The sequence below is a fragment of the Branchiostoma lanceolatum genome, chromosome 8 (assembly GCF_035083965.1).
Source record: "Branchiostoma lanceolatum isolate klBraLanc5 chromosome 8, klBraLanc5.hap2, whole genome shotgun sequence".
Classification (NCBI taxonomy): domain Eukaryota; kingdom Metazoa; phylum Chordata; class Leptocardii; order Amphioxiformes; family Branchiostomatidae; genus Branchiostoma; species Branchiostoma lanceolatum.
In genome coordinates, this window is record NC_089729.1 from 13,989,288 (window position 1) to 14,014,900 (window position 25,613).

At 38.3% G+C, this 25,613-nt stretch overlaps 2 protein-coding genes across 4 annotated transcripts in view; one reads left to right on the plus strand and one right to left on the minus strand.

Moving 5' to 3' along the window:
- The first annotated feature begins 22 nt into the window (after nucleotides 1-22).
- Nucleotides 23-13,462, plus strand: LOC136440273 (tripeptidyl-peptidase 1-like). The gene is made up of 13 exons (XM_066436203.1): nucleotides 23-143; nucleotides 900-1,074; nucleotides 1,701-1,840; nucleotides 2,910-3,060; nucleotides 3,833-3,954; nucleotides 4,418-4,584; nucleotides 5,096-5,291; nucleotides 8,017-8,205; nucleotides 8,796-8,868; nucleotides 9,643-9,763; nucleotides 10,615-10,773; nucleotides 11,767-11,892; nucleotides 12,407-13,462. Exons 2-13 carry the CDS (start codon nucleotides 974-976, stop codon nucleotides 12,536-12,538), a joined length of 1,677 nt encoding a protein of 558 aa, XP_066292300.1. The 5' UTR covers nucleotides 23-143; nucleotides 900-973; the 3' UTR covers nucleotides 12,539-13,462.
- A 4,485-nt stretch (nucleotides 13,463-17,947) lies between these two features.
- Nucleotides 17,948-25,613, minus strand: part of LOC136440274 (tripeptidyl-peptidase 1-like) — a 30,210-nt gene continuing 22,544 nt past the window's right edge. For all 3 annotated transcript variants that reach the window (XM_066436207.1, XM_066436206.1, XM_066436205.1), the window contains exons 6-12: nucleotides 23,972-24,141; nucleotides 23,263-23,461; nucleotides 22,194-22,382; nucleotides 21,599-21,659; nucleotides 20,428-20,548; nucleotides 18,995-19,159; nucleotides 17,948-18,123 (exon numbers count right to left, since the gene is read on the minus strand). In XM_066436207.1, coding sequence (XP_066292304.1) covers nucleotides 17,971-18,123; nucleotides 18,995-19,159; nucleotides 20,428-20,548; nucleotides 21,599-21,659; nucleotides 22,194-22,382; nucleotides 23,263-23,461; nucleotides 23,972-24,141 — 1,058 coding nt within the window. In that variant the 3' untranslated portion in view covers nucleotides 17,948-17,970. The remainder of the gene's footprint in view (nucleotides 18,124-18,994; nucleotides 19,160-20,427; nucleotides 20,549-21,598; nucleotides 21,660-22,193; nucleotides 22,383-23,262; nucleotides 23,462-23,971; nucleotides 24,142-25,613) is intronic.

Sequence of the window (25,613 nt, forward strand, 5' to 3'; positions counted from 1 at the left end):
GAGGTCGTAACCTTTGACATTTACGCGCCAAGGGGAATCAGCTGATCGGCGGTTCTTGTTTTTGTCCCGGGTTTTTTTGTTGAGTCAGGATCATGTGATGGGACTGTTAGCTAAGTAATACGGAGCTGTTTCCCAAAATCCAGGTTAGTAAATATAGTTTAACTCTGTTTGTATGTGCTGTGAATGTTTTTGAAGGGGTTTGCACAGCGCTGAGTTGTTTTAGGAGGCTGGAAAACATTTTGTGGCGCAGCTTGAAAAATATGTATTTTTTGTGTTATGCAAAGCGCTGTAAAAATGGCATGGCGTTCTTTGTTCTTCTATTTCTATGGGATATATGCCATTACTTCTTTGGTACAAAAGATAAAGAATATGACATTTTCAATACAATTTTGTATGTGGTAACTTATTTTACTTATTTTATATTTGTTTTGTTTAGTTCTTATGATGTTATAACGTTACCATGTACCACAGCTCGAAAATTCAGCCATTTTTGTTCATCTTGAAACTATATTACAAAGTCAAAGATGCCACGGAACCGGGTGATAGTAATTTTCTTTTCCAATGTGAATATGTATTTAGGATAATTCTGACTGTTCTTGCAAGTCACTTAAGCCTGACAAAACATGATACATAGAGAGCCTACGTAGAGGGTTCCACGTCCGGATTTTAAGCTTTTTTTTTACTGAAAGTTAGACATCTGTAACTTTTTTGCGCTATACTAGGAAGTACCGCAGGAAAAAAGAGCTGTATCCCCTATTTTTTTCCTTGCTGCCAGCCTTCTTTGTTTTATATATTGTGTGTCTCAGCTTGTTTTAATAGTAAATTACATATAACTAAATCATTTGCTTAACAATGGCTGTTGCAATACTAAATGCACTATTCCATTCTATCTGCCCAAGTTGTCTATTAAACAGACAGGCTCGGAATTCTTCACCACTGGATCCTGAGACCGCTGCACACGGGACCGAGAGCCATGCTCGCAGCCGTGGGAGTGTGTGTCGTGTTCGCGGGATTCTCCGCAGTCCTCTCGCAGCCTTTCAGCGGCGTGCACTTGGAGCCTGATCAGAGCACAAGGTTCGACATTGATTAATTCACCTGTATGTTGTAAAGTTGGCTGCCATTGGTTCAAGGATAGAGATGGAGTGGTCACTGACCTAATTAGTATATTGTCAATCATTTTGGTCTTTGCCAGATTTTTTCTTAATCTTAATTTGTCCTTTTGATATTAGTTGGAATATACTAAATGTAAAATATTGAGAGAGTGTTTGCCTTGCATTTGGTAGGTTGTGAGTTCAATCCCCAGCCATGGCAAGTCAAACCAAAGACTTTAGAAATGGCACATATATACTGCTTTCTCTGCTTAGTATTCAGCATTTGGCCATGGGAAAGAGTATAATGGTAGTTGAATACAGTAGACTACCACTACCAGTGGATTGGCCTTATGCTTTTGTGATTGCACAAAGTTATGTGGCCCAAGGGCTTAGAAATGGAGATGGGCACCGCCAGAGCCATATAGGTTGCAAGTGGACTTAAATTTCTGTTCATGTAAAATGTGCTGTATTGGACGGATACAAAATGAATGTCATTATCATTATCAACAGTCTTCTGCAAGCAGTTTTGCAAAATTATCTATCATGGTAAGATAGCTTTTGAAAAAGAACTTTTTATTTTCCTAAATTCGGCCATTTTTTTCTTTTCAGAGTTCCGAATGGCTGGAGGCGGCTTGAGCGAGTTGGAGAAAGTGAAAGTGTGGTGTTGACCTTTGCCCTGAAGCAGCAGAATGTGGAAAAATTAGAGGAACTGTTCTGGAAAGTGTCCGACCCAGATGATGAGAAATATGGTCGGTTAAAAATAATTTCACAACACTAAAAAAGTATAATTTATCTGTAGTATCTATGATATGAGTGAACATTATTTCCTTCACTGATGAAAAGTGTCAGGTGGACACTTGAAATGTCTGAAAATAAAATGCGGTGATCCAGTGGTATAAATTCAATTACAATTTTATTCTTAATTTTTGTAATTATACCTCTAGTATCTCCCCACTGAAGTGTAACTCAGAGACACTCACAGACATGTGCATGCTTCTACGACTGCAATCTTTAATCTACTCTCTGCTCATGTAACACTGTACAAGGATACATTGTATGTCCTTCAGCAGCACACTTGCTGTGTACATGTCTGCATACGTTAGACATCTAGTCTCATGGTGTTGGTATGCTAAAGGTCACTACAGCATCTACAGTGTGTATTACAAGTACATTCTCTTCAAGCTATCAATATATATTACTTGCCCTTTCCACCAAAAGAAAATGAACCACTTTAATGTGGAAGAAATTCCACATTGGAGTCCTTTCTTTGGATTCTGAAACGTAGCTTTAATCTTTGTTGCCTTTCCTAATGCAATGTATTAGGCATGTATACATGTATTGTAAAACTGCACAAAGTTATATCATATAAGTGAAATATTGCAATATCTTTCTGAAACTGCAAAACAACATGAATTTTCCATCATTCATTCCTTATGATGTTACAACAATGTGACTTGTAGTTCTTTTCACATTGCCAGTCTGCCCAACCTCTGGTGGGCTACTGTACTTGGTCACAATACTAGTAAGTTCCATACTGCTTGTGTTGTTCACAGCAAAATGGAAGACCTCGATCTCAGAGCTCTTTCTGCATGGAGGGTCTGCATGCTCTTTTCCGTAAGGCGTAGGCAGCCTATTTTTATTTCCCATAATTAGCAGGGAAAGCCGTCCAAGTCACGTAATTTGTACCGACTACGTAGGCGACCAAATTTTGTGTAACCGCCTTCCTAGATTTTACCGTAAAACGTCAGGGGTTCTTCTCAATTCAGCGTAAAGTGTTGTCAGGACCCCCCATGCTGACCCTCTCTCTGTCCTGACCAGGTGCGTACCTGAGTCTAGAAGACGTGACGTCCCTGGTCGAGCCTTCCAAGGAGACCGTGGAGACGGTGGGAAGATGGCTGAGGGGGTCAGGGGTCACGGACTGTACCACCGTCCTTACCAGAGACTTTGTGGAGTGTTCCATGCCCGCAAGGTAAACAACTTATAAGCCAGATCATGGTTTCAACTGCACATGCAGGAGGTCAGAGGTGAAGGCTCCTAACTAGTAAACAGTTCTTGTCTAGACCATGCTTGATACATGTCCAGACGGGTTTTGTTTTGAGATCTTTAACTTCGGTATACTCAAGGAGGTTGGTATACTGTAAACGCAGAAATGTTTGCGGTGGTTTTATGTTCGCAGCTTTTGCGGCGACCGTTTCACCACTGCAAGCATTTTTGTCCAATACCGTAGCAGTATGTGACTATATAGCACTGCCGTGAACACTCCATTTTTCCCTTAGCGGGAAATAAGAAACAGGCGAACTAATAAATGAATTTACAGTATTACCCGCAATCACATTGCACTTTGAATGTGTCTTCTGTACAATAGCAAAGACTAGTTGAAATGGGAAGTGATTAAATTTCTAATCTTCTATGAAAGGTCCTAAAAGATTTGCAAAATGATCTCTGTTTTCTGGTTGTGGTAATAGAAATTGTTCAGTTTTCTCTGATGACCTCCCTTCCTTTTACTCCCTTCATTTTAAGTATGTGATTATGGCATGACTCACTTCTAAAAATGCGAGCTATCATTATAATACATGTGAAGCTGTACAATGTATTGCATTACTAGCTACTTGAAAAAGCATCATGCTTTACAGTTGAGAACAACAAAAGTAGAAGCCAGCACTGTCTTACATGGCTATTTTTATGGTACCCTGTTATAGGGTTTGGTTTTGAACATATATCTTGATCAAAATTGTCTTTAGGAAAGCAGAGAGGCTGCTGGGAGGAGTGAAGTTCCACAGGTACACAGATGGGAAACAAACAGTCATCAGGTCTGAGGTAAAGTACCTCGTACCCAGACATCTCAAGGACCATCTGGACTTTGGTAAGAAACCAACTTGTATATAGGGGCAGATATGTCAATCTGTGTGTATGTGTGCATATGATATGAACTGAACTTTTTGATATATTTAACGTACTGTAGTATACTTTACAAAAATTAGTTAAGGCTCCTTTTAACATGGTATACAATAGCATTGGTAAGAAATTATGTTTCAAAAGAAACATGGAAAATACACAAATGAATTGAAGAAAAACAGTTGATTTGAGATCAAAAGAAATTATTCAGAATGATATATTTCACACAATCATCTACCCAGCAGATATGATTATAGACAATAGAGTTTTTGAACAATTAATGAATGCATTTAGAATGTCCTAAAACATTCAGACTATGTGGTTGATTTACATAATGAAAAACAAAACTTGTAGATTTACCCAATCAGTAAACAGCTTACAAAAACTTCTACTTCTAAAAAGATTTTTTTCACCCCCACACCACTGTCCAGTTGGTGGAGTCGACAGGTTCCCTTCAGGATTAAAACTACAGAAGAAAGAGAAGAGTTATGAACCAAACTTCCACCTGGGGGTTTATCCAAGCATCATCCGGACAAGGTACAACTTATCAGAAACCGACATTGGCTCTGATCCCAAGAATGCCCAAGCTGTAGCTCAGGTGAGTACTTGAGCAAGGTGCCTATAGCTGCAGTTTGCATCCATTCTGCAAGGTGGCGTGCATGCCATATGGAATCATTTTGTCTGAGAAAGTTTCAGTCCTTGTGAGATCTAAATGTTTCTTCTATCGTGCTTGTACATGACATTATGCATTTTAACTGCAAACTTGATTTTTGCAGGGCCTTAATTCCCTGTTCGAACTCACTGGGGAAATGAGGCTTTTGCTGTGTTTTATTTTTGCATTTTAAACAAATCTGTGGTAATGTTAAAACAAATTCTAAACACATATTATTAAATGTATTTGCAGTATCGTGATTTTGAGGGAATGGGTCAAGGCAAAAGTGAAACCACTGGAAACCTTTCAAGATTAACTCTACATATTTTTCTACTATTTTTGGCTCAGCTCTTTGTTTTTTTTAGAAATGCTTTTGATGCCATGTATATATAATGCAATGAATGCTTCAATTGACATTATGAGAAGATGTAACAAATTATAATGAATATCTTCACAGTTCCTTGAGCAGTTCTATCATGCCACTGATCTGGAAGAGTTCATGCGTCTGTGGGGGGGAGGCTTCACCCACCTGACAAAGACGGCCAAAGTGGTAGGGCCCGACAGCGGGAGTGCAGGGTTGGAGGCCAGCCTGGATGTACAGTACATCATGAGCAGTGGTGCCAACATATCAACATGGTTCTGGAGTACTGCAGGTCAGTATGGTTGGGGAGGGAGCAAGCGAGCGAGCGAGCGAGTGAGTGAGCAGGGTGCGAAATACCTGGTTGCGCACTTGCGCAGCGCAACAATATTTTGGTTGGCGCAACTTATCTCTTAACCCAGGTTGCGCGGTGCGCTACCTGAATTTTGGGCCGGAGAAATCGATTTTGCGGCAATTACTTGACGAAGTAGAAAATAATTGGACCAAGGAAGCTCACACACCCGTGTGGTGTGCACACACACTCGCTCTCAGTCTCGTAAATTTTCAAACCAAAAATATAAATCGACCCCCAACTAAACAAGTTAATAAAGTTACCGATACTTTTTCACTCGTTTGCATCCATAGTCAACCTGTTTTATTGTGCCTGAAACGCAAAATTCGTCGGAAAGAGAGCGCGGCTCAGCGCTCGGCTCTCTGCCGCCATGTTGAATTCATCGACTCTCGCTGGATATCGCGTGATTGCGCGAGAGTAATGACGTGCAATCTGCAGTACCAGCAACATCTGGTAGAGGGCAGTGTTTGAGTTGCTGTGTATTTCTATGGGCGAAATGTTGCTAGTGTGCCTTTTGGGGGCAAAATTAAAAATTGCAGAAGTGGAGATGGAGCCACTTTACTAATAATAAGCTGGGATTTAAAAAATCTTTACTTGGCAAAAATGATGATAGAATAAACAAAGTTGTTAAAATGTTGTGACAGTGAGATAAAAACTGGACAATGACATAGACTATAATTGTATTTATCTTATGATTATCATACATGTATATCATTAATAACCCACCTGTGAATTTTTCAATAAAAAATATAGGTTATTTTATTCCGGGGGTACTTTTATTAGATTTTGAAAATATGCCCAGTAGCAACTTTTATGTGAGGGATGAGAATAATGTACAGGTACAAGTCCTATTGCAGTGTAGTGTAACTCTTCCTAGAGCAGAAAAAGCAAAAAGTCTATGGGGGTTGAAAAAAGGATTTATTTGTACTCAAAAAATAGCCGTGTTACACATGAATTGTATAAGTTTGTTTGTTGTGGGTTGTGGTGTTTTATGAATTTTATTTTGAAACAAAGGCACATTTTAGCACCAGTTATATTGTTAAAGGCTATTTAATACTATGTAGTACTACTTACAAAATATAATTTCAAGAAATCAGTGAATTTTAGGTGGGGTAACCTGAAATTCTGACGGGCAACCTAGCTTTCTACCCAGGTTGCACACCGTGCAACCTGGCTCAAAAAAGTATTTCGCACCCTGGTGAGTGAGTGAGTGAGTCAGTGAGTCAGTGAAGAAAAGAAGGACAGAAGGAAGGAAGGAATTAGCAGAGAAGGTTATCTACAGTACTGATAGTGATTAATAGGGGGCGCTTTTGATCCATGCAACATGACCATAAACATCTTAAGATTTAACGTTGGGTAACATAAATTCGGGATTTTTCCGATAATGGTTGACTGAAATCAATCTAGCAGAACAATAAACCATCCTTTTTTTCTATTATTCTGTCAGTATCATGTACTATCTTTGCACTAATCATATATATGGTAGATTTTGTCTCTGGTCGTGCTGATACCATAATATTTCAACTTGAAACTACCGTCCGCCGCACACACAATGACGGTGCTGTCGGACAGGGGTGCACATTAATTCGGGAGAGAAGACTCGTCTTGAATATCTTACCGCTAATCACATTTTATACAGCAGCTACTCGTTCCATCCTTGGCTTGAGGAGAGTGCTATGGATATAGACGTGTCCAAGTAAAAAAAAATACACGAAAAAACGGCCGCACCGCACACATCAGGCCTTTGCTAACATCCCGTTTGTTGAGTCGGTAGAACGTCACTCAAAGTCGATCCCCACCGTCATGGCAACGTGTACATTATTCATGGCAAGTTAGCTGGATGCCGTAGCAATGGTTATTCTACTATGTCCATGTGTTCCTTGTTGTGTTAGGAGCAAACTTTGAGGAAAATATCGTCTTCAGTCCACTATCACACGCAACATTTAGACAAAAAAGTGTTCCTCACAAACCTTTTGTCGTCTGCTTGACGACATGATTCTGGGTAACAATATGGCGGCGGGAAAATGCACGTGCCGTAGATTGTAGCAACAAAGAGGAGTTTTGATGATTGATCACACTTAGAATCCAGTTGCAGGTTAGCAAAAGAGATTGTAATAAGTTGTCTTGTAAATAATTGTGCTTAGCAGGCAGGAGATGTGACATTTGTCTTATAAACCAGCGAACAACCGTGCAGTGTGAGTCTCCCACGAAGCCCCCAGACTCTGTCGATAAGGGACGGAGAGTTTTTGACGTCGCCAACTTCTAATATATGCTTATCGAAGCTTTTCAGACAGTATTCTGAATACGTTAGTCTGTCAAGTTTGCATTTCTAGCGGTATTACTGATGTTGCATCTAGCACATATACCTAAATACCCTGTTTTCGAAAAATCCCGAATTTAAGTACCCCACGAATTTATGTTACCCAACGTTACATGTCTATACATGAAATGCTATAATTACCTTTGCCAAGAAGGTTATGTTTTGGGGAGCATGTGTCTGTGTGTGTGTGTGTCTGTCTGTGTGTGAACACGATAACTCAAGACCTCTCACCACCAGCAGCCTTGAACAACATGAAGTTTTACATCTTGGCGAAGGGATTCGAGGAACTCTAGCTGTATTGTATTTTTTTATATTACCACTTACACATGTGTAATTGACACCCCTCAGGTCGTCACGAGTCCCAGGAGCCTTTCCTGGTGTGGCTGACAGGCATCAGTAACATGACGTCTGTGCCGTGGGTCCACAGTGTGAGCTATGGTGATGACGAGGACTCCCTGTCTACAGACTACATGCAGAGGATCAACACTGAGTTCATGAAGGCTGGCACCAGAGGGCTCACTATTCTATTTGCTTCTGGTGAGTATAGAAAATTTTAAAAACTGGACTTCATTACTGCACTGTTCTCACCAGTCAGATACTGAAGAAGAGTGATGGATGGCACTCAAAATATCTGAAAGTAATCTTCGTAATTTATCCAGTAGTAGAGTTTGAATTAAATTTTGCAATGAATACTGTTTAGGTGGATGTCTAACCTTCGTTAATGTACTGTACAGTTCCATTATTTTGGGCAAGGTTAGTACAAAATCAATGATGTATTAGGTATGCCCATCTCTGTTATATAACCCTTGGGCAGCACTACAGCAGGGGCTAGTCCACCAGTGGTGCTGTGTGTTCAACTGCTATATTGTGTCATGATTTTCTTTCTCAGCAGTATGTACCTTTTTTTTTAAGTCTTTGTTATGACCCAGCTGGGTTTGAAACCTACTGTATACCACGCAAATACAAAGTGAGCCCTCTACACACTACTACTGGGACATTAGGTATAATATTGCACCGGAGTTGGCAAGCTTTGATTTAAAAACTTTAAGTTCATTGCTTAAAATATATGCAATGGATTGTACATGTTGCAGTATTGCTTAATTTCATGTAGTTTTTGTTGAATACAGGTGACAGTGGGGCAGGGTGTAGAGAAGTCTCAAAAGATAAGAATGTCTTCAGACCAAGCTTCCCTGCATCCAGGTAAACGGCTTTTTTCTTTAGATTCAGTGAGTTGAAAGAAATAAGTTGAGTTACTGTAAATGCTTTTAAGTTTGCGTGGTTTTAATTTCGTGTTAGAGAGTCAGAAAATGGTGTGTTTAACTGAAGTTCACCTTTGAGACAATAGTACACTAGTGGGTTTGACGGCAAACAATTTTGCGGCGGTTTTAAGTTCGCAGCGAAGAGCTTACCGCAAAAACCTCAAACATAAATCCACCACGAACATTTCTGCATTTACAGTAATTGCTGCATATGCTCTTCAAGAAATGTCTGTTGTTATGCTAAACTTTTCTCAGCACAGTCCTTTACAGCCCCATTTACACACAAGTTTGCTTGATCATGAGTGGCCTAGAGGTCTCCTTGCACAGTCCGGAGTCGCCTACTACACACACGTACAATTCAACTCAAACACATTTTGTTTATAAATCGGGCCTATATGTAGCATGTCAAGTATGCATACTTCTATTTAAAGTCTTTATTCACAACAAAATGTGCATTACATTTTGTATATCTATTATTTTGGTAAGTTATCTAAATACATTCTAAAAGAGTTGGCAATTTTGGACATCTTCCATTGCAATGTCAGTGGATATTGCTAGAGGGTGCTGTATCCTGGAGCGGATGTCTGCATCTGCCCTGATGTCTGCAGTTGATTGATTGATTGATTGATTGATTGATTGATTGATTGATTGATTAACTTTAGTGCAAATTTTACACATGTATCTGTCTTAATTAAGTTGTTGTTGCTTTTTTCAGCCCGTATGTAACCACAGTTGGAGGGACCATGTTCCATTCACCGTATGAAGTTGGGGACGAGGATGCTGATTACATCAGTGGAGGAGGCTTCAGTAATATCTTTGACATGCCAGACTATCAGGTACGTAAGGGTTGTTATGATCTCTCTCAGTGTTTAAAATGTTAGTCTAAATTCTGGCTTTGTTTTGTCACTTTGCAGGTCTCAGACTGCAATGTTAGTTAGCAAAAATGCTTTTTTTATATAACTTGACCTTAATTTCATTACATCCAACAATATACATTTTACATATGACAATGCTTAACTTTCTTCCAACTTTAAGGTACACACGGATCACATTTTAAACGACCAATTGAGAAGACTCAAGTTTATAATGCTTCCTGGCACGTTTGAACAATTGCTGAATGTCACATATTTCTAAAGACATGTGTCAAAATGGTCACGTGCCTGTAACTCTCATGAGTTTACCTTCGACAGTGATTGGTCTTTATTGATCCTGAAGAAGGCGATCCGTGAATACCTTAGTGTTGGAAGAAAGTTTAGCATTGTAACATGATTACTACCAGTACAGATGAGCTTCCATTATATATTTGAAGTAGATTGAGACAAGAAGCAAGCTAGAAAGGATAGGGGAGTAGTCTACAAAACAAACTAAAGTCAATATCTCTTAAATTAAGGAAGGTCAAAGTTCATACAGCTTGCATGATTTTCAACTCAAATCACATTACAGTCACAAGTGATTGTGAAAATTTGCAAGTTAGAATTGTCGAGGGGGTATGAACTCTTAGCTAATTGATACGTGTGCATAGTTTTGCACTCAAGTATATGTACTAGATAATAATAATATGAATCATTTAACCTTTAGCACACTGAAATAGCCATTTGGCACCCCATTCTCTATACGTTACAGAGTTAGGCAGCAGGGAGAAGGTTAAAAAGTCATGATAGGGATTTGTTTGTTCAATTTACCACAGACAGATGCAGTGGAGAGCTATCTGAACAAGAGTACCAAGTTGCCGCCCAAGTCGTATTACAACACAAGCGGCCGGGCGTATCCGGACGTTGCTGCCCTCTCCGATAACTACTGGGTCGTCATGGACCTGATACCGACTCCCTTCATCTCAGGAACATCCGTAAGTTTTGTTTCAGAACTTCTGTAAGTTTTCTTTTGCAACTTCTGTAAGTTTTCTTTTGCAACGTCTGTAAGTTTTCTTTTGCAACTTCTGTAAGTTTTCTTTTGCAACTTCTGTAAGTTTTCCAGCTAATATTGTCTTTTTGAATATTTGGCCTGTGATTTTGAGATTGCAATTACCTGGCAGAATGTATGTGACAGTGTATAGTCATTCTGTCTTTTATTTAAGATGGTCTTTAAACCACTGCCACATGTTCAGGACCTTTCCATGACTTTCTCTCCCAACCACTCCCCAACCAAGGTCGGCCCTGGCATGGGTTGGTGTAGTCTGAATCCCATCTTATTCCAACTCAAGTTTGCTCATCTGATCATGGGCAGTAGGCCTCAGCTCCGCGAACTCAAACAATAGCGAGTTTGTCTTCCCCGCTGAGCAGTTGCGTAAGACATCCTACCCCATAGTTATGCAAATACTCCCGACGGCCCCCCGTCGTCCAATGTGAGACAGCCGCTCGGAGGAGCTAACTTCAAAATATCTCAGCTTCAAAATAACTTCAAAATAACTTCAAAATATCTCGCTCATTCCTCGCTCCGCGAGGAATTCGCTTGGCGCCTGTTTAAAGTAGGTGGGCGCCTTTGGGCGCACTTCGGGCGAGGTCGGCTTTCGGGTAAGTTCGGAATCCGCTCAGCCTATCACCCGATATCCCGGTATATATTCGGTATATATATAGACTCTCCTTCCGAGGCCTACAGCCTATGATCTGATCAGATCCAATCAGATAACAGTTTTGAAAGATTTACATACCCTATATTATACATATATTATATATACAAAGGAGAAGTACATTTAGAAAAATGTACTGGCCCAGGCCAAGGTTTTACAGGCCCCATATTTATATGACATATTTCTATGCATTTTTACTTGCAGCAAGAAAGCCCTTTCATTGTATTTTCTAACAAAGGAGCATACCATAATATCTTACATGTAATTCAACAGGCTGCTACTCCAGTGTTTGCTGGGATTCTGTCCCTGATAAATGACATGAGGTTTCAGCAAGGGAAGCCTGCTCTGGGATTTTTCAACCCCTTGCTTTACAAGTCTGGCTGGGACCTTCTGTATGATGTAAGTAGTCATTATACCATAGTGTGTTTTAGTGAAATACAGAAAAATCATTTGAAAAATCCTACACAATATATTATCACTTGAAGCATATGGTAGATTTCCAAAGACAATTATAAGATGCTAATAATGTGTCATACTCAATGCATGGGACAATATTCAAATGTGGAACTGACATGGCTTTACAGTTATTGTGCTGAAAATATATAAATCATAATTATGATAAGAAATGTTAAAGCGCACAGTCGGCAAGATGTGAAAACAGTGACTGTAATCATAATAAGGAGTTTTAGATATATTTTCATGTTACTATACACCTTTAGTTCATCTGTCCAATGGATTATGACTTGTGTATTTCCAAGCAGATTTAGTGTCTGGCATGTTTTTTACAAGGTTTTACACCATTTTTTATGTATTTCTAGTGGTTAAAATTTTTCTGTCTTTGCCGTCCCCTTACCGTGCCCTACATCTGCTTGGAGATTGTCGAGGATGTTGATGTTCTATTTTTGATTGACAGGTGACGGTGGGTTGTAACCTGGGTTGTCTGGACGACCTGACCAACCTACAGGGGTTCTGCCCCACGGAGGGCTGGGACCCCGTCACAGGGTGGGGCACGCCCAACTTTACACTGATGAAAAAACTGGTGTGAACTACATATACTTGAAAGCCTAGAAATATTCACAGGATTTCTTAAAGTTTCACCATTTTCACAATCACTTCTCTGCTTTACCCTTCTCCCTACTGCCTAACTCTGTTGCCAATAGGGAATTGGGTGCCAAACGGCTACTTCAGTGTTCTAAAGGTTAAATTCGTCACATAAAACAGGCACTGAAATTTACTTTACGTTGCGATTAGTACTACCGTTTCAACCACAAACTGAAGAATACCGTAGGCTCACAATTTTCAGCATTGCCGTAAACTCGAGTGAATTTACAACATTACTGTATGTACTGTAGTACCACGAGTGGTTTAAAAATTTAGACAAAATCATGAAAATTGAAGATTGTAGTAGTCACGTGGTGGTAGAATGGACAGTGCAGTCATGGTGATTGATAAATATATGCATTTAAATTGTGACAATGGAAAAAGGTTGACCTATATCACATAGTTATCATGCAGCTTGAATGTACATCCTTTTGCACTTCACTAAATTGTATTTTCTGAAGGCTTATCACTGAATTTGAAATTTAAAAGCACCGTCACAAATAAAGTGCTGTAACAGTTATAATGCTACATTGTCAATTCGTAACTCTCATAATTCAACTTGATACCCTGAGACCACCATCTTTTAAAAAAATGGTGAATTCAAAGAGATATTGAAGCATCATAAAAAAGCTTATGTAGCAAAATTCTTTTATTCAGTAATCCCTGAGTTACTGTATGTAGACTTCATATATCCCAGTGTACATGTCCAAGACACACTTGATAATGCTGAGATAGCATTTTTTTTATCAGAAAGATCTGAAATTTAGCAAGAAGCAGAGTGCAATGTGAGCATGCTGCTATGATGACGAAGTCATTGAGAAGGAACCCACTTTCAGACTTAGACCATTTAATAAAAGTGTTTCGTGTATTCACGAATATTGAGTTTTTGTGTGTGCGTTTGTATTTGATACCCTGTACAGCCGCCCGTATGGCAATGGCTGGTTCCATTACATTGAACAACCTGTCACACCTAACCTCGCTCCAAGCATCCATATAAAGACACTAATGACATTGATTAAGAATTTCCTGCAATTACATAAACCATAATTATTATACTAGTGTTAACGTTGAATAACATAGAAATTTTCACAAAATATTCACAGTTAGGATGTTATTGAACATCGAACCATCAAAACATCATACCTCCATGCAGCTTTTGATTCTTCCCACCAGGTAATTACATTAATCAGGGACTTGCCTGCTAATGACGTCACAATGAACATGGCAGCCGATTTGAAACTTTGCACTGCAGCTCGAAAAGAACATTATTTTTTGCAAGCAAACAAAATAGATATTGTTATGTTATCACGATAATTAAGCACTGTTTGCTCATTAAATAATGTTTTTCACAAGCCGTGGTGTAAGGTTCAAAACCGGCTGCCGTGTACATTGTGATGTCATGAGTGGGCAGTAGTCACTGATTAATGTAATCACCTGGTGAGAGGATCAGATAAGAATAAGGACCTGGATCCATGGGAGTATGGTTCCGATGGTTCAATGCTAAATAACATCAGAAGGGTGTGTATTTGTTTTAAACGTTTGTATTCCTTGAATAATGCTACTCCTATTTCTCAATCAGATAATAAGAAAATATTGCATTTTGGTGTCTTATGCCCTTTAAAGCCATCTGTCAATTTGAGCTTCATCATTTTTTGTGTAAGGTAATAATCACATTAGGAGAATCCAGATTATTGCACTAAAAACTTGTGATAATCAAATTGTTTTTTGACGTAGTTGAGTTTTCTATAACCTGTTATGATATAGGCATGAGGACTACCTTGAAGAGCTATAATAATTATTATTAAATATAATATTTCTGTTTTTTGCTTTTTTTGGATAAAGTTGAATTCCCGCAGTTCTAACTTAAGCTGAATGGGGGAGGGCGGTCTAAGTGTTTTTTTTGTACTCAGTAATAAATGGTTATGATTGCACGAAAATAATATAACAGCAGGTTGGGAGTGGTTGTAGGCCGATTCAAGGGGAGATAAGTTTTCTGGCCAGCACACAACACATCCACATCCAAACATCTGTGTGCACACACACACACACACACATACACACACACACACACACACACACACACACACACACACACACACACACACACACACAAACACACAAACACACAAACACACAAAAGAAAATTTGCACACACACACCAACAGGCACAATCCTTGGGGTGTAATAATATGCCTATCTCTGGTAGAATTACATTTGTATCATATCTGTGAATAGTTTTATCAGGTTGGTAAGTCACTGAATAAAGATGCTCTTTTTTACACATCCAAGAGATTCATAATCCACCGACAGTCCGTGGAATAAATCTCTTGGTTGTGTAAAAAGAGTATATTTACTAATAGATTTGTATCATATATACTAAGCTTTCATTTCAAATCAAATACCTGCAGACATTTTTCCAGGCTTTACCTTTATTCATTGATATGATTATGGTAATAATGATAAGTAATAAAGGTTGCATACATCTCGTCAATCTCAATATTCCATACTTCATGTTAAATATGTCAAAGTTTGTAACACAATACTTTAAACCATATTTCAACAGTCTTGATAAAACAGGGACCATCTTTCCACTCTGCGAAACATAAAACAACCCTATCATTTCTTAATCTACTTAATATGATAATATGATAATTATGGTAGCTATTTTAACTTAGCAGTATCTTAGATGATTAGGTAATATCTTAGTACATTAGTCAATATTAATAGATTAGATATGATAATTAGATAAATATAACAGCATTGGTTTTATCTTTTTCATCTTGTTTCAGTCTTAGGCAGTATTTGATCATTGGCACTGCAATCTCAGAATTGCTTTGTGTAATCAGGAAGCTTTGTGATGTTATTAGAATCCTCATGCAGGGGTTAAATGTTACAGTTCAGGGCATACAATAGACTTTCAAATTCAATTTGATAACATGATGTAAAAATGATAAAAAGCAGAAAAGAAATGTAAGCCACAAATGAAGGAAGAAAACTTTAAAGTTTCAAAGTTCCAAAATGATCTGTTGTTGTTGTTGTTGCTGGTATGTTGTTTTCCTGGCCCCTGCATCATTTTATATGAAGAAATTTAAAGTAATAGATCAAAATGGATATGAAACTGACAAATTTGAAGATATGTATTTTGCTGAGTTACTTCCAATTAAAACAAAAACTATTGTGTTCACCGCTCCCTCAACTTCAAACACATCTAGTTTTGCTTGATTTAGCAATCTAAGATTTGTAATAACCAGTGTTGCTGTATTAAATCAACTAAGGATTAAAATATATGTTGAAGGTTAAATACAATTATAAGATAAAATTCACTCTAAAGGTGAGGCTTAAGATCAATCAAAAAGAAGTGTGCTACAAGCAAGCACTTCAAAGCAGAGCCAAGCAGCCATTTTTCTCCATATCAAGTCTCACTATGACTGGGCGCACTTCACCTTGACACTATTAAAATTATAATCAAAGGAATACTATGGAATATTATTAGGTTTTACTACACTTCATATAATAGCTTACTAATTTTTAGACTTAGCAGAATATTAGATAATAAGATTAGTATATATATGATTATATTCAATACTCAATAAGTTTTTATATTAGATTAACTCAGAGCATATGTATAAAGCATGCATGTGACTGCGTTCGAACAGGAAATTATGCAATGTGTCGATTGAGTATGTTGGGTGAACCATTTTAGGTAACAGTCTTTAAGAGTATTTCAGACTCGTGCAATGATTGCATTAAAAGCTGTAAAGCCATTAACATTTCAAGCAGGTATTTTGCAGTTGTCATCATATGCGGAAGTGGAATGTTCCAAAAATCAATGTTAACGGAAATGAAGGTGTCACAGATTGATAGAAAATATAAATTTTGCCCCCTATGCCATGGTAGGATGGGCAGAGAATATTCAGGACTTTGTAAAATTCATTTTTGTAGATTTACCTGGACCAAATAAACATGGTGCATGCATGTATACATACCTGTGTATACTAAGAAAAAAATGTAATACTATATAGAATAGATATATTTCATTCCCTAAAGGTGTTATATAATAATGTATCATTAAATTCACTTAATAAACAAACTTAGGCGATGCTTAGAATCAGATCTTGAACACAAAGCAGATGCCAACAGTTCCTTAACAACATTGAGTATTCTGCAAAAGAATGGGCATTTCACCTAGCTTGAAAGAACTAAAAGAGAGACTTAACGAAACCCTAGCTACTTGGTATTACCAAGTAATATTTTGTCTCACACACAATAGCATAATTGAATAGTATAATGATAGCATAATATTATATAATAGTTTGATCAACATCCAGAGAGCACATTCGATCAATAGATTGGTTCTCAGTTGCCTAACCTCCTTGGAAATACCATCAAGACTTCATTTATGCACAGTCATTGGCAAGCCTACACACTTTTGTGTTAACTTGGAAATGATTTATTAGGATAAAAATTAAATTACAGTTCATAAATATCTTGCCGCGATATGGAAAGGTTATAAAAGCAGAATTTTGATAAATGCATTGCCTGTTACTATATTGGGCCATAGTGTCTAAAACATTTGTTTTTGTAGATGAAATACATACAGTATATAGTTCACCAGTATTTAATGATTTGTGTAATATTTCATTTTGATGTGTAATGCTCTAGGACAAATTTCCCTTTTGTAAAAAAATGGATATCTTTTGTCAATTAATAATAGACTTTCTGTCAGACTTGGTCAAAAACTGAAATGTAGTTTGAAATTTTGTAGGTTGCCTCAGTGCACAAATTTATTGTCAAATTGGTTATTTCGAAGGATTCCATATCACATTGTAATCAGACATCCATCACTGCCTTTAGCATGGTAGGGAAGTTTGGGTTGCCCAGTCCAGTCACAGGGTCCCATCCTTCCTCAGCAAAGAATCCCCTGTCGTAGAATTCACTCAAATCGCACCCAGCGTTGTAGCCTTTGGTTACCTACCAATCAAATCATCATAGAAAAATGTAGTCACTCAATCAGCTAGGTAGAAGCATGTAGTCACATTCATTTTTTTAATATGGCTGCTCACTAAAAGCATTTGAGGATCAGTTCTAAATCTTATCTAAGGCCACAGCAAGTAAATTTCTTGGATGACAACCTCCGCAGACTCCAAAACTATTGAGTTTGAGCCTCAAGTTTGCTGCATCATATCAAACAATTACACAACACAGAAAGCCTTCGGACATATCTTTGGAGGGCAATGAAATTTCATTTTCTTTTTTTTAAATGAGGCGAAAATTAATGAGCGCGCTGATGTCATCCATAAAATGTACTTGCTGTGGCCTAACAAAACAACCACACAATCATCTTTGCTCTGTTTCTTCCCACATTGCTTGCAAACTCTAAAAGGTCAAAAATAAATGTTTACTTACGTCGGTCAACGTTTCGGGATTTTGGTAGAGGAAGGGGTTCACAAATCCAAGGGGTGGCAGACCTGCGGCGAGCCTGTGGTCATTTAAATGGGCTAGAATCCCAGCAACCACTGGACAAGATGCCTGGATGACCAAGAGCAATTATTACAGTATTATAAATACAATGTAGTATCACTTATTCATAAGGATATTTTTGCGAGAATGATCTCGATCAGGACATCCTGCTTGCCTGGTTCTATTAAAAAAATATCATGGAAATCCGACGTTTCTCTCTTCAGTTATTCTCCTTAGAATATTTTCACAATAACGCCCCTGCAGTTCCAGAACAAGCGGAAAGGGGGCCTACCCTACACCAATTCTTCATTACGTCACAAGCTATCTGCCACAAAAAAAATCAAGACCATAGCACGTCCAGGTCAAGGTTGTTTGAACACCCGTCCACATACCAAATTTCATCGTAATCCATCAAGAGGTTCTTGAGTTATGCTGATTACAGTAGTCCGGAAACACAAAGGCACAGACAGACAGAGACACAGACACGCCAAAAACTATATCTCCATTTTTCATGGAGATAATAAACATGCCCTTCCAGAGGAAGACCGTGTGTGGTCGATCAAATCTTAAATAAACACATTAATTTTCACTTTTACATGTAGATACCACATATTTTTACTAAGTCTAAAGAAGTACACTTTGACTAGATACAAATTTAATCTTTTAGAATCATACTTGCACACATATCAATTATCCTGTTTTCCTTTCAAAGAATTGTACTTAAGAAATACGATAAAGTCCTACATGACTGTACAGTCAATGTAAAATGTGAAATGATGAAAAAGTGTAAAAGCGTAGTTATCGAAAAATAATTGTTTTACCTGATTTAAAAAAATCCTTTTCTAATGGACACTTCAGATATCAATTTGTCAAATGTGTCAAAAAACACTGCCAGAAAAGTTTTGTTAATGAATGCGTAGATTTTGAACCAAAAACTTACAGATGTTCCTAAGACACCTGGAACAGGGACTATGTTGTTAACAACCCAGTAGTGGTTGCTGACAGCGGCTATGTCAGGGTACCCCCGTCCGACTCGATTGTAATATGATGCTGGTGGCATTTTCTCCGGATCAGACATCTTGAAGTATTTGTCCACTAGCTCTTTCTGTAAAACATCATGGATCACTCTTTAATGAAAGAGTTTTGACATTAAGTACAAGACTTAGTTATACTTATTACATGTATTTACATATTAGAATCTGAATGACAGCACGATGTTCTGCAACAGACCAAGATGAGTATATATAAAAACATTTATGAAAACAATAATTTAGATTATGAAAATAATGTAATAAAGAGCCATTTCCTGGCATTATGTTGATGAAGGTTAGACATCCAGGTAAACAATACATACAGGAAGGCAAATCAATCTCTACAATTTATTAAGATACAGCCATCCAGATGTTTTAAGTGACATCTGTAATCTTCTTCTGAATCAGTGGCACGTATTACCTCACTCATTGTTACCATGTCAGTCATGCACTTGGAACACCCTCCAGATTAATTTTGGAAAATACATTGCACTTTGGACTAATGATTGTCGCATTTGACAGTTTATACTTACAGAATTGATATTTTGTGAACAACTTCCTTGCCACTAAATGGATTATAACTAACCCCAATGGGGATCGTCACACATCGTTGAAAATTGAAAAATCTTCAAATCTTTCTAGAAAATCTTCAGATTTTATGGAAAATCTTCAGATTGTTAGAAAGTATCTTCAGATTGTTTTGCGATTGGTTTCAAACAATCTTAAGATCTTTTATGTGATTTTCAAAGTTATGTTTGAACTTCCTTTAGTATTGATTAGTATGATACGAAATTACAAGAATGCTATTAATGTTTTTTTTTTCTTTTTAATCAATTCGTCAGAGGCTGATGTTGCCATTGATTTACGAAGAAATGCGTTTCAATTGTTACTGTAGCAGCATCTCTTCACCCTAGGTCAGAAACATCAATGCTCGAGACAAGCATGACTTCACTGACCCATTAGGAGAAGAAGGGGTTACGAAGGCTGCTCGGGAAATTCCCTACCCCATTTTTAGGCCGGAATGTTTTTGATCCACTCACATCGGGGCATGCCCCTACTCTTTTTTGAAAGATGTGGTGGGTTCTTTTACGTGCTCAATGTGTGACTCTCCTCAAACACGGAACCTCCATTTAACGTCCTATCCGAGGGACATCTCTAACCGAAGTTCAAAGGTACTCATTTACCCCTGAGTGAAGTGAGGAAATTTGTGTTAAATGCCTTTCCCAAGGGCACAACGACGGGGCGCATGTCCAGACATGTCTGGGGGCAACTCGGGATCGAACGCAGGTCCCCTTGTTTGACAGTCGTATGGCTTACTGAGACTGTAAGAGATTACAGGTACCTGATAGTCTGGCGCGTCGAAGAAGTTGCTAAAGCCTCCACCGCTAATGTCATAACCTTGCTCTTCACCGATGCCAAACGGTTTTATAAATGCGGTTCCACCGACAGTTGTGACATACGGACTGTAGCAACAGAGACAGGAGAAATACAGAGTTACACAATGTCTCGCTGTCAGGGGCTTATCGGTACATGGGCCACTAGACGGTTGATTTAATTCAAGCCCTGGTCAAACTCCTGCTCACTGCCGCACTGATACTTAAAGTTTTCATGCTGCTGGCACAGTGATTTCACAGCAATTATGACTGTCCAAGTTTCCCCCCCTAAACTGCCAACCCATCAAAGCCTTGAACCAATTAGTTGGAGCAATACCCCATTGATTCCATTTACTGTCACGGCAATTATCTAGTGGTCATGCTCCATCTATAGATTAATTGAGGAGGATATATGACTGGACTGAGACGGCATCAATGCCCAAATTCTGCGTCGTTTGGCATCAATGCCAGGCCTGTGCAGCACTGAACACAACTTTCGCAAGGGCTTAGGCTAAGAAATGCAGTGTTCTCAGGTGTCCATTGCAGTTCATGTTGATAAATTGTTTAGTGCAGCCCTTTTAGATTCTTAGGTGACAGTGACCGCATTTTTACACTCAATCTGTCAAATGCACATTGTTAAATGGAAAAGCTAAAGTCTGTCACATGATAAAAAGACGATTGCTCCAACTAAAGTCATATCACAATCATGCAATTACTTCGATTGGGTAGTAAATACTTGTTGAAAACTTGGTATAACATATAAATATATATACATGTATATACATATATACAGAATTTGGGAAACAGAGTCTTTGAATTTGATTTGAGCTTAGCCTAGAAATATAATATCTGAAACAGGTGACATAGGAAAATATGTTATTTTCAGGTCATTTTCTTAAACATCTCAATATCTTCTACATCCGTTTGGAAGAATAGCTGAAATGCCAGGCTAATTGTGGATCCAATCTTTGGGGATCAACTCCCTAAGACAGAGAACATAACTGAAGGTCTATACAGTCAATAGTAATAAGCCATGAACCATAATATAACGTGGCATTCATCATTCAGTTAGCACATGACTACATAGAAGAATCCAGGTTGCCAATGATAAAAACATTTAAAAAATTAGGTCATTCCTACCTGGTTGAAGGAAACTGTGGCTCAAAGTGTTTATTATCATGGCATCCTGCTCCATCATCCCCTGTGCATCAAACAAAGTGTATTCGTCAGTGAAATCCAATACAACAATGATCTTACATTTACACTATGCAGCCTTAGATTTCAACCATAAAAGATGACAAAGGATAAATTTGAAAGATGTTACAGTATTGGATTGTCCTTTGCACTAAAAATGGATTAGATATGAATTAAATTTAAAACAGATATCCATATCTGTTCACAAAGTTATTACGTGTTATTACATTATATATGAATATATCAACAATCAAGAATTTAATATATATAGCTGCTATTAGCTAGACTAAGAATTATGGCATAGAGAAAAACAAAACTTGCTCATGGTGATGAAAGTGGTATGACGTAATGAAACAAGCGACTTTTTGGATTGAATCAGCCCATTTAACGTTGCTGTCAATGAAGCGTCATGTATTAAACTATTTTCCCTAGTGATATCATGATATTACAATATCTTTGCTCCTTTGAAATTACAGGAAAGGCAATTTTTCATAATGATTTTGTTCAGTTAAGTAATTATATACTGGACTCATGTACAGACCTGAAGCAAAAAGTAATGTGAGTCCCCTTACACCAGCCTTCATGAACTCTGTGTTGATCCTGTTCATATAATCAGGGTCAACTGTCCTCTCTTTATCTGAGTAGCTGGCGCTGTTAACAAGTGGTGCATTTTCCATATCACTGAGGTCAATCAGCCACTGAAGAAAGGGTTCTTGCTGCTCATGTCGGCCTATTGGTGTGAAATAATGATTAGGCCACACCATTTGATTTTTTCATTCTCGGAATCACTTTTATCTTTCCCAAATTGCAAAAAAAAAAATTCACCACACCTCCCATGTAAGAAATTTTTACTCACTACATCTCTATAAAGTCATTCTACAACTTTCCAGTAATAGTAAAATCGCCTAACTGCCTATACATGATAACCTAATAGTAGTACCCAGATGAGTTGGTAGTCTGCCATAGAATGTTTTTGATAATCCTATTATCCTTTATGTTATATAAGCCCCTATTATATATATCCTCACCCCACCCTTTCTGCAATTTTTTTCCGCCCTGTCGCAGGTTCCCGGAAAAGGTGGGGTGGGCTAGTTGGGTGGGCTATCTCAGCATGCTACCCTTTCTGGGCCCCAAGGCTATTAATGGGGGCTAGGCCTCTGATGGAATTTCCATGAGGAAAAGATGGGTCAATCTGTGGGTGGTGCTAGAGGGAAGGCAACAGCTAATCATATGACAGGGGCATAAACGTTCTTTTGAGAAGCAAACAGTGCACTATCATTTTAAATTATGATACATACCAGATTGCAAATGTCTGTTTTTGTAAATTCACTTTTCTGCTCTCAAAAGAATGTCTTTCAAGAGTCACGGTACCAGGTTCTGAACCCGGACTGCCGTCTTTACTATGACGTCATGTGCCGCAAATTAACTTGATTACTCGAAAGAACGAGAAGTATGATTTCTACGATTCAATGTTCGTTAACATTAGAAGTATTTGGTGCAAAAGTCTACGTTCATTGAACAATACTAATTAAGTATGATTATAATGATTATTGAATATAGTCATGAGCATTTTAAGTTCGACATATTTTTATGTCATATATTGTACATACCTGCAGTGTACCAGAACCAAGTGGTGATGTTGTTCCCTGTGCTCATTATGTACTGTGTGTCCAGACTAGCCTCTATTCCCGATAGCCCACCAGGGACTTCACCGACTACCTTGTCGATTTCGTCCCGGTGGACATAGCCTTTTCCATATAACCTCCAGAACAAGTCAAGGTCTCCTTGGTGATAGTACTGTTCCAGGAACTGTGAAAGACATTAGCGCTTAGTGTGACAGTCATATTTCAGTACTGATGGTTTGCTAAGGCACCAAAACAAGGCTGCAGTTGGTGCACTCAGTAGTAATATGTCTGTATAACAGTGATTGCCACCTTCGGTGCAAGATTTGCACCTCACAGGTGAAATACTGCGGCACAATATTGTGCCTATAACTTATAGAGAATATTGTTGTGGACATTTGAGCTAATGATATTGGCCAAATTTTGTTTCTGACGGGTCATTTGAGTACACTTAGCATCAGTATTTAGTCCTCCATTTGTACGTTGCAACGCGATCAGTATAACAGCTTTACTGGTAGGATTAAACTCCGTAAAACATGGAAATATCAAACTGACATCCCATATGTTGTGAGAAGAAATTTAGAACACATTTGGCACATGAAACAATGCAATTTGGAATTAGGAACAACAAAAGAACGAACAAAAATCAAGTGAAATAGATCAGACAAGCTCTATATCGAACAGATCTTAGGCTCACCTGAGGTGTACATTGAGAGTTGGCTTCATGTTTTCCGCCTACTTCCTTACTGATATTGTACCTCTCCCGGATGACTGTTGGATAGTTGCCGATGTGCTGAGGGCTGGAGATGTTCTTACTTTCTGCTGTCTTCAGTTTCAGTCCAGGTGGGAACCTATGCACTCCACCAACTGGAGTAAAAAAAAGAAAATGTTAGAAGGACTCAGTCTACAAAAGGAAATGGTTTGTATACTTTGCTTAAGCCTCAATTTTAAGTATTGAGGTCTAGTATGACGTATCATTTACATGTATTTGCTTGTACTAATCGTATCACTGCCTTGTGGCGGCTACAAATCAGTTCTGTACCCAGATGTAAGTCTTGCAGAGGCAGCATTGTTATCATGTCATTTGCTCCATGAGTTTATGGTTGTATTATACATGCCAACATGCTACTGCTGTAATCCAATACACCAGTTTCCAGTTTCAAAGGTCATTTGGAGCAATTCAAGCCTGGCCCCATTCTAATATATAGTGTCAAGGCGATTGGTGCAAAAAATAAGAATAAATTGTGCATGAATCTTTGCAGTATTGCATACAATAAATTAAAGTAATATTTCTAATATAGATCTTATCTACTTGGCAACCGTTGCTAGGCAACATTTTCCCTTGACAACCAGTGCCCTCAATAGCTAGTGTTTGTTGTATTACATAATTAATATCATGCAATATATATATAACGGAACCTGCCCTAACTTGTGACGCGCCCTAACATGTTACGGATTTTTTACTGATCTTATTTCCCATAACTACGCCGTGTTTGTGTCCAATGACTATGCTGATAACCCGGGAAGGTAAATAACCCAAGTTCATGCACATAATTGTCATTTGCATTCAAAACATACATGTACATATTCATTTCTTGTTTTGTCGAAAAGTAGTATTTTGACAATAATGATGGTAGCGCTGAGTAGAGGGTCACTGCGTAGCTAGACGGCCCGGCACCTAAATATACGACCTGTGCCAAGCAGATACACAAGTCACACAACTATCATACACATAAGAAATATAACTTCAAAAAACACTAAAAATTTGGGTCTTTAAGTGTTTGTTGAGAAGAAAACCGACCAGAGAAAAACAACGTAAACATTGCTGTCGTCTGGCGACTTTGTTTTCCCGCCATTTTTTTGGGCCGCAATGGTGGCGGAACGATGCAACGCACAGCTTTGTTACGCTCTAACATGTGATTGGTACCGTCCATGAAAATGAAACTGAATACAGAGATGGCGAAGATATTTCCCAATTAGTAGATGGAGTATTGTTGATGTAAGCGGTGTCGTATTTTCGTAATGATTTCGTAAATCGGGCCGCATTCAAGACGTACGTCGGGCCGCGCGTACAGTGCGAGGTAGCCTATTTCCCTTGAAAACATGAGCTGGGATGCGCTAGATATAGCCCTTCTCACATGACGTTAGATTAGTGCAGACAGTCAAACTTTTCCTTTCAAAAGAAAGCTAGAATATAGTAGACTTCAAGCCTAAGATATATTTACATTTCCCTAACTTCATCACCAATCCGAAGAGAGCAAAATTACCAAAGCGTAATAAGTTAGGCACACTATCTGGCGTAGCACTAAATCAGAAGGTACATTCGTGAAAATGTCTCA

Coding starts and splice junctions, on each gene's coding strand:
- LOC136440273 (XM_066436203.1), top strand. CDS start 974: ATGCTCGCAGCCGTGGGAGTGTGTGTCGTGTTCGCGGGATTCTCCGCA. Junction 3,955..4,417: donor CAAGGACCATCTGGACTTTG/GTAAGAAACCAA, acceptor ACCACTGTCCAG/TTGGTGGAGTCGACAGGTTC. Junction 4,585..5,095: donor ATGCCCAAGCTGTAGCTCAG/GTGAGTACTTGA, acceptor ATATCTTCACAG/TTCCTTGAGCAGTTCTATCA.